Genomic DNA, 17,122 nt, shown 5'->3' on the forward strand with positions numbered 1-17,122 from the left:
AGATGTTGTCAGTGGTTAAGTTGCAATCTGGTCAGCAGTGTTGAAATAGTATTTTCAAATTGTATGAAGAGTGTAAGGAGCCCAGGGCACAATTTCTTCCCAGTGAGCTCTGGAGTTACTACTGGACAGGAGGACTACTGTGGTTCTGTTTGGCTTTGGGGGAAATACATGGTTCCTATTCTAGGTGAATATAGTATGGAAAATCATTTTCACAGTTTTGACTGACAAACACATTACTGGAAAATTCAGTTTCTTCTGAAAGCAAATGGTTCTGCCAGATGAGGACTGTTTTATTTCCTCTGTAAAATAAAGAAACAATGAGTTGATGGAAACTGTAGCTTTTGAAAAAGTCAAACAGCTTTGGTCAAAGTCACATAGCTTAGAGAAATTTTCATATTCCTTCTATGGCAAGAGGTTCCCCATCGCTGATTCTATCCTCCTATAAACTGTTCCCTCTTTTAATATTTTGCTATTCTTGTCTTTCTGATGATTTATCTTGAGTTGCGAGTAATGTGAGGGCTTATTTTCAAATGGCGGTACTTTCAGTAGCTATGAATAATGAGATGCAAGTTCTGCTTCTGAAGGTATGGTGTGATGATGCTGGCATGACCATTTCAGTGAAGACCTAGTGTCTCCTGAGGGCTAGAGGAAAGCTCTTGAATTTATAAGGCCTCTGTTTTCTGATGTGTGGAAAAGAGCACCAAAATCTGACTGTACAGCTAAACTGACATGGACTAATTGAATATATATCCATAGTCTGAAGTACCCCAGTCAATGGTCTGACATGTTTTTGTACGGTATAGAGGATCTTGGAAACTGTGCTTTGTATCTTGAAAAATAAAATCCTTACAAAATTATTTTATAGTACCATAAATCTGTGGTACCATATTTCTACTGAAATGATATGTCTAACCTTATTTGTATCTTCAACACTTTACTGATTCTGAACATACAGTGCATAGAGAGTATTGTTGGAAGCTAACATATCTAAGTGAAAGTGCATCATATATTGCTGTGATTTCTTTGGTAGAAGATGAGTTCATTATTTCTTCACTCTTTAGTCTGCTGCCATATGAGCTTTGTTACTGAGGCTCTTCTTGCTTGATAGATGGTCTTAGATATTTTGCTTTCTGTTGCCTTCTGGCTTATAAATGTTATTTCACAGTGCTCAGTTAACTCTGAGTTTTGTTGGAAGTGATTCATGCTTTTTTTCTTTTTTTTTTAATGTACAGAACACTAAGGTGGCTGCAGTGGTAGAGCAATGTAGTAAAAAATTTACTCAGTCCAGGCTCCTGTACGAACATTTTTGCACTAATGCCTCTCCATTTAATGTTTGACTGAGTAACCTGCTGTCTCACTTTTAACAGTTTCTTTTTTTTTTTTCTTCTTCATGATAGATCTCTGAACAACAACTTTTTCACATAAATTGACAAAAGCAGAGAAGAGATGGCCAGTTCAGCCCGAGAACATCTGCTTTTTGTGCGACGTCGCAACCCACAGCTACGGTATACTCTGAGCCCAGAGAATCTGCAGAGTTTGGCATCTCAGGGCACCATGGCTGAGAACATGAACTTGCAGCGTGCCAACAGTGACACTGATTTAGTGACCTCGGATAGCAGGTCTAGTTTGACAGCAAGTATGTACGAATACACCTTGGGGCAATCTCAGAACCTCATCATTTTCTGGGATATTAAGGAAGAAGTAGACCCAACTGACTGGATAGGACTTTATCACATAGGTAAGTCAGAACCACATTGTAATATTTCTGTGTCTTTGTTGCTCTTTTGCCACTTCATCTTTCCTTTTCTGATATGTGTTCTGGTACACCACATAATTAATCTAAAGATAAATTGAGTTAAGACTGCAGAGAATTACCTTGGATTTCTCTTTACTTTTCTTAGTGCAGTGAACTATGTAAAAACATGACTCTAATTAATGCAGATCTGCTTCCACAGTGACCTGCTGTGAAGGTGAAATGCATTCTTCTCAAACAGCAAATGTGCATACAGTTTCCTGTTTCCTCCTTTGCTGGTGACTGGCTTACAGAGTGGAAAATTTGGAGTATTGTATTCATCATGTAACTTGACATGCTTACTGTCCAGTGTTTATACAGTTTTTTTGACAAGTAAATTCTTAGTATTTGTGAAAAGGTATTTTGTATAAGTCTTTGATTTTGTAGAACTGAAATTGTATCAGTTCTGAAGGAGTGAGAATTTCTGTTTATGAAGAATTCTTGTAGAAGGAAATCCTCTAAAGAGATTCTTTTACGTGCTTTTTTTGCCGTTCAGGATATTTCATAGGAGGGAGCTGGAAAGAGCGCTAGGCTGGCATGCAAGGGCCTGTGGGCAGCGTGTGCATTAGCAAATAATGTGGCTGAAAAGGAGTGGATCAAAGCAGTTGGTGCTGAGACCCTAGCATCAGCAGCATATTTGGGTTGGGATTTTCCATTGTATTATGTTTAGTCAGGTCCCTAGATCCAAACATCCCTGCTGTGTGTGTGGTTTGGGGCTGTCCAAAGGACAGTCTTCATGTCCCCACTGGGAACAGGAGTGTAGCTAGCAGGTAGCTGTAGCGGCACAAGGAAACCTGTTTGTGTGCACTAAAACTACGCTCTGAATTTAACCAGTAAGAGGGACTGATTGGTTGATTTGTTTCAAAATTGCACTGCCTCTCTGAACCTAATTACTAATGTAGAAGGGAACTGTCAATTCAACCTGCCAAAAGCAGGTATAGCAGAAACTGGTGGAAACAAGTCTGACTGCTCGAATTTTGTCCGTGCTGGGACTAAGCTTAGTGCAATTAAATCGGTCTCAGTGCGATTTCAGACACATATTTGCTGTGCCAGCTTCTTCCAAGATGTTCCATCTCTGCATCACTTACTGTTACATGCTGTGGAGATGCTGTTTCCAGTTCTTATTCTTTTTTTGTCTGATTTTTTTTTTTCCCCCCAACATTACTGCAGCTCCACAAACTGGACAGTATTGACTTGTGCTGTTCCAGTGCTTACCTCGTTATAAAAGCTTTATTGGAGTTGCTGCATGAGCTGCAGTCTCTCCTGGAATGAACTGTGGGTATGTGCTAACATTTAAGCCACCTAAATGAAGTGTCTACGTAATAAACAAACAAATCTTCCCAACAACATTAGCAACTGAAGTGTGGTCTGTGCTGTAAATGCACAGACTGCTAAATGGAGCTTAAACATTCTAATTTAAATACATTGAGAGCTTCATCTGAATAAAGGTTTGACACCCCTTTCAATTGTTTTTTTTTTCTTTTTTTCATTGTTCACAGCACTTCAGGATTTGTATTCAAGATACTAAAGTACAGGCTCTTTCTATAAAATACTTATTGGTTCTTATTGTAGGTTATAAATGATTTTTATCCTACTTCCATAATTAAAAATATTTCTAGTTGAGCCCCTAAAGTACAAAACAATGTTAAGTTAGCGCAGAATCCTATGAGGAACAGCCAAATTTATGCCTTCTTGGGCCTAAAACCCCCATCATGCTACTGTGTAATACCAAAGTGTTGGGATATATGTTGGGTTTCCTGTTTTCTTTTTAAATGATGAAAAGGCCAGGAACTGATTCTCACTGAACTGTTATCTCTGCTGCCACTTGAAATCCATGAGTGCTGGTGAGAGTTTTGTTACCGATTTAAAACAGATCTGAGCAGGGTCTTTCCTTTAAGACTTGTGGCTTCATCATTCTAAATGATGGAATTGCACATTTTTTACAACAGAGAGGTAAGGATATATTCAGCATGATAGGCATGCCTGTCTGTGTTTGATTTAAGTTTTTTTGATAAACTCTTTCAAGTATCTAGCATCTTTTAAAAATAAAAAACAATAAACTTTTAGTTAAATCCCACAGGGTATAATCCAGGATTTTCAGTTCTTTGTAATAATTGCCATGAAGTATCCCTAGTTCCCACTTACTCATTTCTTATTTTCTCAGGAGAGGGATGTTTGTGGGTGAATAGATTTGCAAATAAAAGCTCCGTTCTCAAACACTTTATTAATATTTAACATAGTTGCATGCTGTTCTTTCTTTAAAATGAAAACCATTTCACTTGCAAAGTTGCTCTCCTCTGGCACTGCCTCCTTTCCTGCAGTGGAAATTGCGTGTGGTCACTAACACAAGACAGCACTAGGGCTGTGCCAGCCTAGTGCTGTACCACCAATGTCCCCCCATGTCTTCTAGTAAAGCACCATTTTTCAAGGAGGTAGAAACAAAAAAAGGCAAATATTTTGTTCTTATATTAAAAAACACATTGCATAACCAAAAAGCACAGTCCTGTGGCTTTTTTTTTTTTTAATGTTGGTTGTACAATTATATGTTATGAAAGCTAGATCAGTGTTTTTTTGGGGAAAATGGGGTTGTCAATTCTGAAAATGAAGAGAAGGTGAAATTCTGAAGATGAGCACCATTCTGAGCTCAGGCATTAGTACAGAGAGATCTGGCAAAGGTCTGAAGCAATCCAGGTAAATTTTCACTTCAAATTAATTTTGTAGAATACATCCATTATAAAAGGAATTGAAAATGATGCACTGGGAAACTACCTTCCCTCTTCATTCATTAATTTATTCAATTAGCTCTCACTCATTAGTTTTCTATCATGAGAAAGCAGTTACTTCTGTGCTGCTTAGTATAGTTTTACTGCATGGTTAAAATTGCAGTGGCTCACTAGGAATCCCACCAGACTTACTAGATCCCTTTCTTTTTAAGAGACTGACTACAAATCACTGTACACATTCACCCAGACATTGGTTGGTGCAGTTGGTCACAAGACTGTCAGTAATCAGGGTCACTGCCTTTACTACTAGGTGGTTTGCAGATGATTGGCTTACACTAGGGAATAGTAGATGGAGCTTTTTCTAAGTGCGATACAACTTCAGTGAAATGCTTAGCCTGCTAAATTGTTATGAAAATAGATGTTATCTTTTTTAAAAAGAGAAGAGCCTAAGGGGAGAAACACAGAATCGTATTATTCTGAAGAACTGATTTTATTTATTTATTTTTTAGTGCATGTGGATTTATTCCAGAATATTGTTTCATTTAAAAAAAAAAGGAGGGGGTGGGGAGGAAGTCATAAATGACCAAATACTTTGTAGAAAAGACTGCGTGGTTTTTGTTCCTTTTTTTTTTTTTAAAAAAAAACAACACATTAATTCACTATAATGTCCTCAGGATACTCCTCTGCAGTAACTTTTGATCTTTTGTTTTTAAGTACAAGAAGTTGAACTTAACTGTGAAAAACATCTCCATAGCTCTACATAACTAAATTGCTGCTCAGTTTTTCTAGAATTTTTGTTTTTTAAGGAGTGTTTTTAGATACATGTGGAAGCTTGCTGGTTTTAGTACCATACTCATATCTTCCTCTGTTTCCTCACTGTGTGCAGCCAAAATGTGATCCATTTCCTTGTTGAGGGACTGCTGTTTACAGAGGGTCTTTCTCTTTTCCAGTGTATGCCTAAGGATTACCAGAAGAAAAGTATGTGAGGGACACAGCCTATTCTGTGACGGCAAACATCCTTTTTCCTGACTATTTCTGGTTGTGTACTGTCTGAACTCTTCAAAGTGTTAGTAGCGCTTCTTGAATGGTCTTGTCCATCAGGTTTTCTTGAAGCAGGTTTCTAGCTCCAGAGGCGAGATGAGTGGAGAATGTAGATAACACATCTATAAAAGCACAGAAAGGTGTCCCAGTGAGACTGCATGCAAGGGAAAAATGTTATTTCTGAGTCTTAGCTCTTCCTTAGGTAAATTGGGCAGTGTTGCATGAAACATGAAATTATCCTATCTGAAATGGAGGTTTATAATTTTGAATTCAGCTTTAAGCTTTGCCTAGAACGGGCTTCTCATTTCTTCTTCAGGACCAGTTATGAGCATCCTCACTTGAAGGTAACGAGGCATGATGAAATTCAGAGAGGGAGCTTTTTAGTAGAGGTATTGTACCTGTGCTTACTCTGAAGAGCAAAGGTAAATTTTCAGTCTTTCTGTCCTAATATGAAGGAAGGAAGAGGTCCATTCTCTCAATTTTTAAAATTTATTTATTTTTTAAAGAGCTAAACTAGGTTTTAGACTGAAAACCTTCTTCAACTTTTGAAGTGGTAGAAGAGTACAGAATTTAACAAGCATGCTTTGCATCCTGTTAGACCCATGATGTTTTCTTGTCCAGTGGTGACCCAGCTTTTGCTCTGTACATGCGTGCCTTAAAAATGTTTGTTCCAAGCAATATTTAAGCTATTGGAGTTTTACAGACATGTTTTCCTCTAATAAAGAGGAATCTGAATCTTCCTATGGCAAGAGCGGTCAGACTCCGGAGTCCTGTAGTGAGTAAGGCTGCACAAAGTATTGGACCCAGTTGCAATCAAAAAAGAGAAACGGATATTCAGTTCAAAGGGACTATGAGATATCCCAGTTTTCTTGCCACTCTGTTATTGTAGCAACAGGGTAGCAGGACTTCCTTGGGAAGTGAGAACTGTTCAAGATGATGACCAGGTGGACTCTCCACTGCTTGTGGGATGCTGAGGGAAGTTGAATCTTGATGAGTTTTATGGGTTGCCCTGAAGTCTCATATTTAAAGAAATTAGAAAGTACAAAATAAAGAATAAAAAGTCAGGAGAGAGAAGGAAACCCTACTTTTGGTTTAAATAGATTAACTCCCATGGCCAAATTGCCCAGGTTGGTCTATTTTTGTCCTAATTTATGGAGTCCTAGTTATGAGATGCGTGCCCTTATTCTAGAGATCCTTAGCACATTTAAAATGCTGGCTATCAAAGGTCATTATATTTTTTCCTTCAGCTGCTTTTCACAGGCTACTTGGCTTTTTGTTACGCCTACTGCATACATCCACAATAGCATTATAAAAACAAAACAAAAACTGATGCAGAGTTATATAGGGCAATTTAGATAGGATCTGGGTTTATACTAAGCCTCCTAGGTAATGGAGTCTGGAGCCTTTCCATTTCAGGTCAGACAAGATTAAAAAGAAAAAAAGCTTTCACATAAACTGCCTTTAATACACTTCAAATAGTGGCTTGCATTAGACAGAGAGATTATGGAATGTTAAAATACTTTATTCCCAAAAGATTTCTCTGGTATCTATTATAGAAAACATACAAAGTAATAACTTTATTATCTTCCAGAAAAGCCTGATTATTCGCTTGATTTTTTTTTTTTTTTCCTTCCTGTTTTAGCAACATGAGTACTTTTCTCTACTTGAAAATCTGAGCAGTACTGTTGATGTCTATTGACTAGTTACTAGGCATAAAAATATTAATTTGTGGTTACTTCTCATTTTGACTGCAGCTGAAGTCTGCAAACACGGACTTGACTTTCCATATAGAAGAGTCTGTCTTTACCCATCTGGCTCCATGGTAGAGTGTTTGGCTTAGGCTTCCAGAAGGCTGGCATTGCGCTGTTTGTCATCAACCATTTTGATTATGACATCATCTGAATAGTTAAGCACTGTGGTGGTTTTTTTCTCTTCAAAAAATAAACAACAGGACTAGCTATGACTCTGAAGCTCTGGAAGAGCCATACCTGTGCACATTGAGATATTGGTGAAGCTCCCACTGGACATGTATGCTTAAATAATACATATAACAAAGCAAAATTCGTAGTTGACAATAGCTAGGATTACAGAAGGGAACTTGAATTCATGTTAGTCTGCATCTGGGATTGGCACTAGTCTGTGTCTGTCTGATGCTGACATTTGTGATAAGCAAAAATATGTGGAAAAAGCTGCCTTGAAATACCTCATTTGCTGGTGCTTAGTAATATTTAGGGAAAGGCCACCTCTTGAGTGGGCTAATGAAAAGTGACGGCAGTCTAATATAGGGATTTTATCCTAAAATCATACGTGGTGAGGCTTAGAGTGACCATCTGTAACAAACCAAAGGTCTTCAGAAGCTTTCCCTCCAGGTACTGCATTTCAATCTTATTCTTTCCTTTCTTCCTAGATCCTGACCCACATGCAAAACTACTTTTTTCCCAACACAGAATTTGGTACTTTCTCCTCCTCAGTTGTGAGCTGGTAAATTTTGCTCAAAAATCAGTGTATGGACAGCATAATACCTTCTCCTTACTGCAAAAGTTAGACGTCATGAATAGAAGGTGCTTTCTCTATGTATTTTCATTGTATGCGGCAGGTACCTTAAAAGATATACGCACTACATTAAAATACACTCATTATGTTTGTTTAAAGAAGAAAAGAATTACTTCCTTGCTAAAAGATAAAAAGAAAACTAGGATCTTGTAGGATGATATTTATGTCTGGAAGAAGTTCAAGCTGTGATAAAGAAAGTGTTGCCAGAACATCCAAACTTTTCAGTTAGTTGTGGTTTTTAAGTTTTTGAGATACCCCTGACCTGAAAACTAGACAAATGTAGCTGCAGGGAGGACACTTTGAGCTGTGTTGTCAGTCTCTTTCCACTGCAAGAGGTTTTGGCATGACAACATTTATAATCCTTTGGATAGAAAGAAGTGTTCTCCCCACCCTGCCTTTTTGATGTAAGTGGCTGTTCCAGCAGATGGGAAGATGGCAAATACAAACACTGCATAATGGAAGACAATGTACATTTTTGAATTCACAATATTCCCTTTTACCATAAAACTGCCTTGTGTTGGCTTGGTTTTTTAATTTGTTTGAAGGAAGTTGGCTTATATTTTGATTTTTTTTTTTTTTTAAAAGACATTTGCTGAGCTGTTTTCTATCATCAAATCAACATGCCATACAGTATTTTCAAAATAATTTGGGAAAAACAGTTATTCCAAATCACTGACAACTGGATTGAAAAAGTAGTTGCATTAATTCATCTATTGATTTGTTTCATGTAAGTAATAGCTTATGGATTAGTTTTGCATTATGCACAGTGTTAGAATTCCTCCTATAAATTTTTTATGAAGTTCTTGGCTCCTTCATCGCCGTGGATTTATCAATGACTGTAAGAATCTGAATTAGTGGAGAAGTGTTATGAGTGTTAAATACAGTATGTTAAGGACATGACTAATATAGTTAAAACCAGTGGCACTTAAAAAGATGAGAAACATGCATACTAGGACTCTGAAACTAACACTTTATTGGTGGATATGTTTAATATAACCTTTTAATATATGCTGATATTGGATACACAGGTTCTTAAATTATAACCAGAGGAGGTTACTGAAGGTGCCAGTATTGACCTTGATAGGCCTCCTTTCCTAGCAAAGCTCATCAAGATGTGTCTTGCAGCTTAAGCTATTTGAAGAACAAAAAAGATCCAGAGAATGGCCAGACCTGACCATCTTAGAGCTCCTCTGGTACAGAAGAACTTTCATCTGGGCCTGAGCAGTACCCAGCCCTTGTACAACTTGCCAGATTGGCATAAGAGAGGTACTGATGTGGGGTGAAGATGCTACAAGAGTGCCATTAAACTGACTCTGCTTAGCTGGCGTTTACTCCTTGGGAAAAAACAAAGCTCACAAACGTCTGAATTGGCAGCGTTTCTTGTCTCTTTGCCCAGCAGCATCCAGGACTCCATTGCTTTCACTCTGGTGGGCAGCCAATTCCCAGGCAAGCAAATCCCATGCTTCAGAGCCTTGTTTCAAGGTCTGGTCAAACCCTCTTCACGAGATCTGCCTCCTTTGTCAGCAGTCATTCAGAGTTAATGTCAAAGTCTTCAGTTGTATTTTGAGTCACTAGTCACTCATTCAATCACTGATGTGTCAGTAGTCCTTGAAAGTTTCTAAAAATTAGTAATTGCCCTTGTCATTCCTGCCTTGACCTTGGGAATAAATTAATCCTTTATATCCCAATGTGTGCTAATGCAAAAAATGAACCTACAATTTCCATAAAAACAACATAGTCATTTCCCAGGTACTGTAGTAATGAGAAGAGGAAAAGGCACAACAAAGATTATTTACTTTGCCTGGAATAAGCAAGATGAGTACTGTAAAGTGTTAAGTGAATATAAAGGAGCTTATTTTGAAAATTTATAGAATATGTTCAAAATAACTTGCCTAGTTATGCAGATATATAATCAGATCGTAAGGAAAATGGACGAAGGATACTTATTCTTAAAGGACATATTTAAGAGTTCAATTTCAGCTTGATCTCTTCTTGCATGTCACTGTTAACATCAAGCCCTCTAATGTACACAGAAGCAGGTTTGATGGATACAGGTCATCAGTTTCTAGTTTTCTTACAGAAAGTGTGATTAGAAATTCTATTTCTGGTTTTCCCTGACAATAAATCTCTGATTGTTGCTATTCAGTTGCCATTAGAAGTTTTCATTATCGGACATGGTATGAACTCTTATGCTCTATGAAATCCTTCTTTTCTTGCGAATTTAAATTTTGTCTGATGGTCTTAGATGTCATTCACATGAGTGGGGTCTGACTTGAGGATAATTTTTGACAGATTAAAAATGAAAGCTTGGACCTACTAGGTGTCGTCTGTGAAGAGGACTAAGAATTGAAGGTATTCGGTGCCTTGCAAGATCAGGACCTTAATCAGTGTTTTTTTCTTTGCCATCAAATGTGGAAGCACTTTCTCGCATATGAAGCCAGTTAAGCCTAAATGGGTTTGGCTTAAGAAGATGAAATATGCATAGAAAAACATTATAGTGCAATAGCAGGCACCTACTATTGTGACTGAGATAAATATCCAGTAATGACCTCATAAAAAAAGAAAAAAAATCTTTATGTTCACTGTAGTTTGATTTCTGTATAGAGTTTCATGCATGACATAGTTCAGCAGATGGTAGCCTGCAGGGAGAGGAAAAATTCAGTTTGACAAATTTTTCAACATAGATGCATCTCTGAATTTTAGTAGACTTACAGACAGGCAGTTGCTTTCAAGATACTGAATGAGGATGTAACAATCCACCGAAGTCAACAATGAATAAGATTTTAGGAGTTATTGATGGGGTAGTGCTTAATGTATGGGCAACAATACTTTCTTTGATGTATTCTTTAATTTGTAAATTATTTGAGCAAGAGGATGAAAAGTGCGTTGTCCAGTTTCCTTTAAAAAAAACACATCCACGATCTGTTTCTGGCAAGTAAAGACAGCCCACCTGACATCAGTGACATTTCACCAAATTATGCGAATGGCTTTATGACTTTGGTTGGCTATTCGGCTTGATGTTCTGAGTCATTAGCACGTAAGATTTCGATTTTGAAAACAGTCCTAATTACAGCACACTTTTGAGTACAGTCCTTCTCTGTGGCTCAAGCAGTTAAATAAAAATTACCCCCTTTCAGATTATTACAGATTACTGTCTTGGGTGCTACTATTTACTGCCCAAGCAGAGTTAAGCTGGCAGAGCATTTACTCTCACAAGAGTACAAACAGCTCTATCCTTAGCATCTTGAATGGGATGAGGGAGAGCTGTAGGGAACCTGCAGGAGTGTGTAAGCAGGAGTGAGAGGGACTGTCTCTTTGGCAGTAATTTGCCACTGGACTTGCTCAGCTTCAATGTGCAGCAGTGACCCCAGCAGAGAGGGTGTGATGGGATGGGATTTGTAGGCTGCTGTAGTAGGAGTGCAAGTCTGGTTGCGCTTTTTCAGGCCCAGCCAGCACGGGTTCATGAAAGGCAGGTCCTGCTTGACAGACGTGATCTCCTCCTATGACAAGGTGACCCGCTTAGTGGATGAGGAAAAGGCTGTGGATGTCATGTACCTGGACTCAGTAAAGCCTTTGACACCGTCTCCCACAGCATTCTCCTAAGGAAGCTGGTGGCTTAGGCAGGTGTACTCTTCGCTGGGTAAAAAACTGGCTGGGTGGCCGAGCCCAGAGACTTCTAGTGAATGGAGTTAAATCCAGTTGGTGACCAGTCACAAGAGGTGTTCCCGAGGGCTCAGTTTTGGGGCCAGTCTTGTTTAATATCTTTATCAACGATGTGGATGAGGGGATTGAGTGCACCCTCAGTAAGTTTGCAGATGACACCAAACTGGGTGGGAGTGTCGATCTGCTCGAGGGTAGGATGGCCCTGCAGAGGGATCTGGACAGGCTGGACCGATGGGCTGAGGCCAACTGTATGAGGTTCAACAAGGCCAAGTGCCGGGTCCTGCACTTGGGTCACAACAACCCCATGCAACGCTACAGGCTTGGGGAAGAGTGGCTGGAAAGCTGCCTGGCCAAAAAGGACCTGGGGGTGCTGGTAGACAGCTGGCTGAACATGAGCCAGCAGTGTGCCCAGGTGGCCAAGAAGGCCAACAGCATCCTGGCTTGTCTCAGGAATAGCGTGGCCAGCAGGAGCAGGGAGGTGATTGTGCCCCTGTACTCGGCGCTGGTGAGGCCGCACCTGGAATACTGTGTCCAGTTTTGGGCCCCTCAGTACAAGAAAGACATTGAGTTGCTGGAGCGTGTCCAGAGAAGGGCAATAAAGCTGGTGAAGGGTCTGGAGCACAAGTCTTATGAGGAGCAGCTGAGGGAACTGGGGTTGTTTAGCCTGGAGAAGAGGAGGCTGAGGGGAGACCTTATTGCTCTCTACAACTACCTGAAAGGAGGTTGTAGTGAGGTGGGTGTTGGTCTCTTCTCCCTAGTAGTTGGTGATAGGACGAGAGGAAATGGCCTCCTGCTTTTTTACGGGAGGTTTAGATTGGGTATCAGGAGAAATTTCTTCATGGAAAGAGTGGTCAAGCATTGGAACAGGCTGCCCAGAGAGGTGGTGGAGTCACCATCCCTGGAAGTGTTCAAAAAACGTGTAGATGTGGCAGTCTGGGACATGATTTAGTGGGCCTGGTGGTGTTGGGTTGATGGTTGGACTGATGATCTTAGAGGTCCTTTCCAACCTTAATGATTCCTAGTTTTTACTTTCATTAAAAAATAATCCAGCCACCAAGCCAGGAAACACGAAATTATGCCTCTACCCTTAATTGTTTTAGTGGTGGACTTGGTAGTGTTAGGTTAATGGTTGGACTGGATGATCTTAATTAAAGGTCTTTTCCAACCTAAACAATTCTATGATTCTGTGACTTATTTATGCTCTGGCTTTACTTGTATTGGTGGGAGTAGCTGATCTGGCAAGCCTTTCTTTCTAGTTGCATTTAATTCTAGGTTCTGTTCTTTGCTTGCAGAGTACCAGGTATTACTGCTAGGAATTTAAAAGAAATTATGGAAATGTTGTTATCTGTAGGCTCTTTCAAGGTATTTACACAAATTAATAAAGCTTCTTTGCCTTTGTTAGCCTACACAGTTTTGTGGTCCTTTTTTGCTGTTGTGTGTTAACACTGCAAGAGAGGAAGCTTTTTACTTCTGACATTTCATGCTAAAATGTTAAATAAGCAAGATGTTTGTCTCCTTTTTTGAACTTCTAGTGATAATTTTAATATAATTGGCTTTGATTTTTGGCACTGGTAACATGATACTGCTTCTAAAGAATTGCAACATGACCTTTGTGTTTCTTTTAGCTTTGGTCTCATCCAGTTTAATCTGTAGACCCATTTAGTACTTTTCATAAGCAGTGTTTGGCTTTGTCTTCTCTCATCTTCACGACATGAGCTTAAAGATTTTAGACTAGAAGTAACTATATTGGCATCCTTTTTGTGTAAGAGGTAAATCTTAACCCTGAAGAAATAATCAATCTCATTACAAAACTGATAAAGCATATGTGTGAAGAGAAAGATCTAGGCAATGTATGGGGGAAAAAAGTAATTCCATTGCTCTGAATATGATACGATGGTGCTGAAGACAGGTTAGCAGTTTTTCTGGTTATTATGGGAAAGCTCTGTTTATACTGTCAGTGCATTACTTTGGAGTTAACTTATCCTGAAAATTCTAAATTCTCTTGTGCTGAAGTACATTGCAAAGATCCTGGGCAATCTTCCAACCTCCTTTTTCACTCTTTTGCATCTACTGCATGAGAGGTAATGAAGAACAGATTAATAAGATGCTATCACTTGGATAATGCCTTTTTACTTAGGACTGCTGGGCAGTTAGACATAGTTCATCAAGACTTTGTCATAAAATACCATTTTAATTTCGAATGGAAAACAATCTTCAGTTTAGCTAGGACATGAACTACCAATTAGTTTGGGGTAGGTTATTTGGTACTCAAGAATATTTACTAATGTCTTGGTAATCTTGTAGATATGTACTCACCAGAAGTTCCGGTTATTGTGAACAAATTCAAGCGATGTTTAGGTAGTTGGATATGAAGTACGTTAATCTAAAAACTGCATTTGGCTAAAACTAGAGTGTTGTGATTCTTTAAAGATGAGAAGAGCCTGTTAAAAGTATTTGATTTCAAAATAGTGGAGCAGGACAAACGCGCTCTTTAGAGGTCCCACTTGCTCACTGTTCAAGGATCTGAATTACCAGTTAGCATTACTCTAATTCTCTTTCTGCTCAGACAATGGTTGAGCAATTTCATTCTGAAAATTTAACTTTCTGCTAATAAGCTACATAACCTGAAAAAAAGGTTGTGGTTTTTTTGGGGGCTTGGGGGGGGGGGGGGGGGGGCAGGGGGAGGGGAGAGAGATACATTGGCTTGCATTGAGTGTGATTTTTTTGGTTGGTTGGTTGGGTTTTTTTGTTTTTCTCCAAATCCCACTTCTGCTCCTTTCACCCAGTTTCTTTTCATGGAAGGTTCTGTGGAAATATGTCAAAATTTAGTTTTATGACATTCTGGGGACTGTGAGCAAACAAACGAGCAAGCTAATTTGAAGCAGGAAATGATGAAATGATTCTTTTATTTTTTTCCCCAGCTCCACACACTTTTTATTTTTGCTTCTGTTGGTTTGGGAGTCTGTATACACCTTCTCACTTGGTCTCTCTTTCTGCCTTTGTACTTGTTCTTCTATTTTTATACAGTATTTCTTGTGTTAAGATGAGGGGGAGTCTGGGAAAAATCAAGATGATCAAGAAGTTGAATCTGCCTTGCCCTAGAGAAAACTAACACCACCTCCCTCAAAAAACCCCGCTGACTTTCCGTGTAGTTTTGGGTTGCATCTAATTTGGTTATAGTTTTCCTGTGGATACTTGCTGATCTGACATTGTGCGGCTAACTGACTGCTTTGTCTAGTGGAGCGTGGCAGGAGGCACTGTGAGGCTGCTCCTCCACGGGCTGTCTGCTGATCGGTGGTTGTAACTATTAGCTGCAATGTGAAACTACGTCATCAGAAGAGCAGCTGGATCTCGGCTTTCCTGTATGAGATAAAAGCTTTAAAACAATAAAATATTTCTGGATGTTGGGACTGGCATGTTAAGAACTTGTGTACAATGAAGGAGTTAGTGGATTGCAAAGGGACATGCTAAGGTTTGGAAACCTCTTTGCCAGACCAGGTAAAGATGACAAATTGCATGCAGGGATCAAGGGATATTCCAATACAGAGAAGTCATCAAATAGAAAAATGAAGTCTAAGGCAACTAACTGAAACGACTGAACAGACAGTGATCCAAAGTGTAAAGAGTGTCAAGAGTAATGGAGAAAATGAGAAGGAGGTACAGAGATTTTCTTGTCTTGATTGAATCTGTCTGAAGAGTGACTTTGTGCTGGAAATTCAGGGTGCAGTTTCCCTCCATTGTGAGAACCCCAGTTGATCACTTCTCCAAGAGTGGGGTGGCCTTGATGAGATTGCCTCTCAGAACTGGCTGCTGATGCTATCGTGTTCTGGGAGATTCAGTACCATATCTGGACCATGCTACATTTCCAAAAGCTGTGTGTGCATATGGAGTGAGCCTCCCAAGTGAAAGAAGAGGCTTAGCACCTTTGCCAGCCCAGCACGTGTGCATACATTGTCACTTGGTAAACGTCTAGCCAAAGGCATGTTCAGCATTGGCATGCTGCTAAATCCATGTCTAATAGACAATGGCATAGAAAAGTTTTAATGAAAAATTGCCTTTTTTTACTTTATGACTGAGAATACTCAAAATACTTGAGTTGCACTCTTTGTGCTTCACAAGTACGTGAGAATTCACAGAAGGACAAAAGCAATTTGTAATAACTACTATTTCATTAAATCTTTACTGTTTTGCAAGTGGATTTTTCATTTGTTCTGTCATGATTTCAGATATTCAGAAACATGAAACCCTGAATGAGCGGTTCTTGGAAAGGCTGTAAAAAAAGTTTCTGGTTTTTTGCTTTTGTTTTCAAAGAGTTGAGCTTTCCCAAGGCAGCACACTTGATTACATTGCTGGAGACCCTTGAAAGTGGGGACTTCTTGTTTCCTTGTCCCTGGGTGATGACCTCCAGGTAGCCAGCATCCCCAGAGCTCTATGATGAGGTGATTCTGTGCTGCATTATGCATCTCACTGAAAAGGCTTCGTCTTGGGATGTATAGTTTGACCATGGACCCTATGCTCCTGTGGGTCAGCACCAGAGATTTGAGACAAAACTCTCATGAGGCATACTGGCAGCAATATTTTTAATTTAAATACTGGGGAGATTCACTGAACTATTTCAGGGAAGGTTTTTTGTTTCCCTGGGGTGGGGGACGAAAAAAACCCCAAACAAAAACCACTTTATCTTCCTGATTAGCCATAGTATGTTGTTTTTAAAGTGGACATAAGGAGAGTTATGATGATGGGAAACAAACACTGTATTTCACAGAAAACATTTCGGGTTCTTTAGAACTTCCTCCTGCTCATTTCTTTAGAAATCTCAGACTGATTTATCTTATTGTGTGTGTATTGGATGAATTTCTTCCAGGATGTGTTGGCTCATTTCCTTGAGTACTTCTAAATTTTCTGAATTTTTTTCAGTCAAAACAGATAGCTGAAAAAGCTTTAAGGAAATGAGTCAACCTCCTGAAATAAATTGCTTACTGAATAGAGGATACTGTGTTTGAAATCACAGACGCCCTTGATAGTTCTGTGGATACTAACTTACAGATATTCTCTGAAAATCTATTATATATACTTAATGTTCCAAAAGGATTTGGGAGACAATATCCCAAAAGAGCACCTGAGCTTTGCTGTTAGAAATGTTGGGCACGTTTCTGGACTCCCGGGTATTGGCACGAGAAACGCGGATTGGGAAGTGACATGTAGAATCTCTAATGCAAAATTAAGGACATCACTGAACTTGAGTGTAAATTAAGAGGAGTAATGTAAAGATGCTGAGTTGAGGACTACTAAGCTTTCTTAAAATAGCATCCTGCAATCTGAAAGCTGCATAGGCAATGTGCTTCTCTCC

The 17,122-nt window shown here is 39.2% G+C and overlaps 1 protein-coding gene across 1 annotated transcript in view; it reads left to right on the forward strand.

Annotated features, from left to right (window-relative positions):
* Positions 1–1,446: 1,446 nt before the first annotated feature.
* HECW2 (HECT, C2 and WW domain containing E3 ubiquitin protein ligase 2) overlaps positions 1,447–17,122 on the forward strand; it is a 114,205-nt gene continuing 98,529 nt past the window's right edge. The window contains exon 1 of the mRNA XM_075711711.1: positions 1,447–1,738. Coding sequence (XP_075567826.1) covers positions 1,447–1,738 — 292 coding nt within the window. The remainder of the gene's footprint in view (positions 1,739–17,122) is intronic.

Source organism: Pelecanus crispus, chromosome 5 (assembly GCF_030463565.1).
Source record: "Pelecanus crispus isolate bPelCri1 chromosome 5, bPelCri1.pri, whole genome shotgun sequence".
In the NCBI taxonomy this organism is placed as follows: Eukaryota; Metazoa; Chordata; class Aves; order Pelecaniformes; family Pelecanidae; genus Pelecanus; species Pelecanus crispus.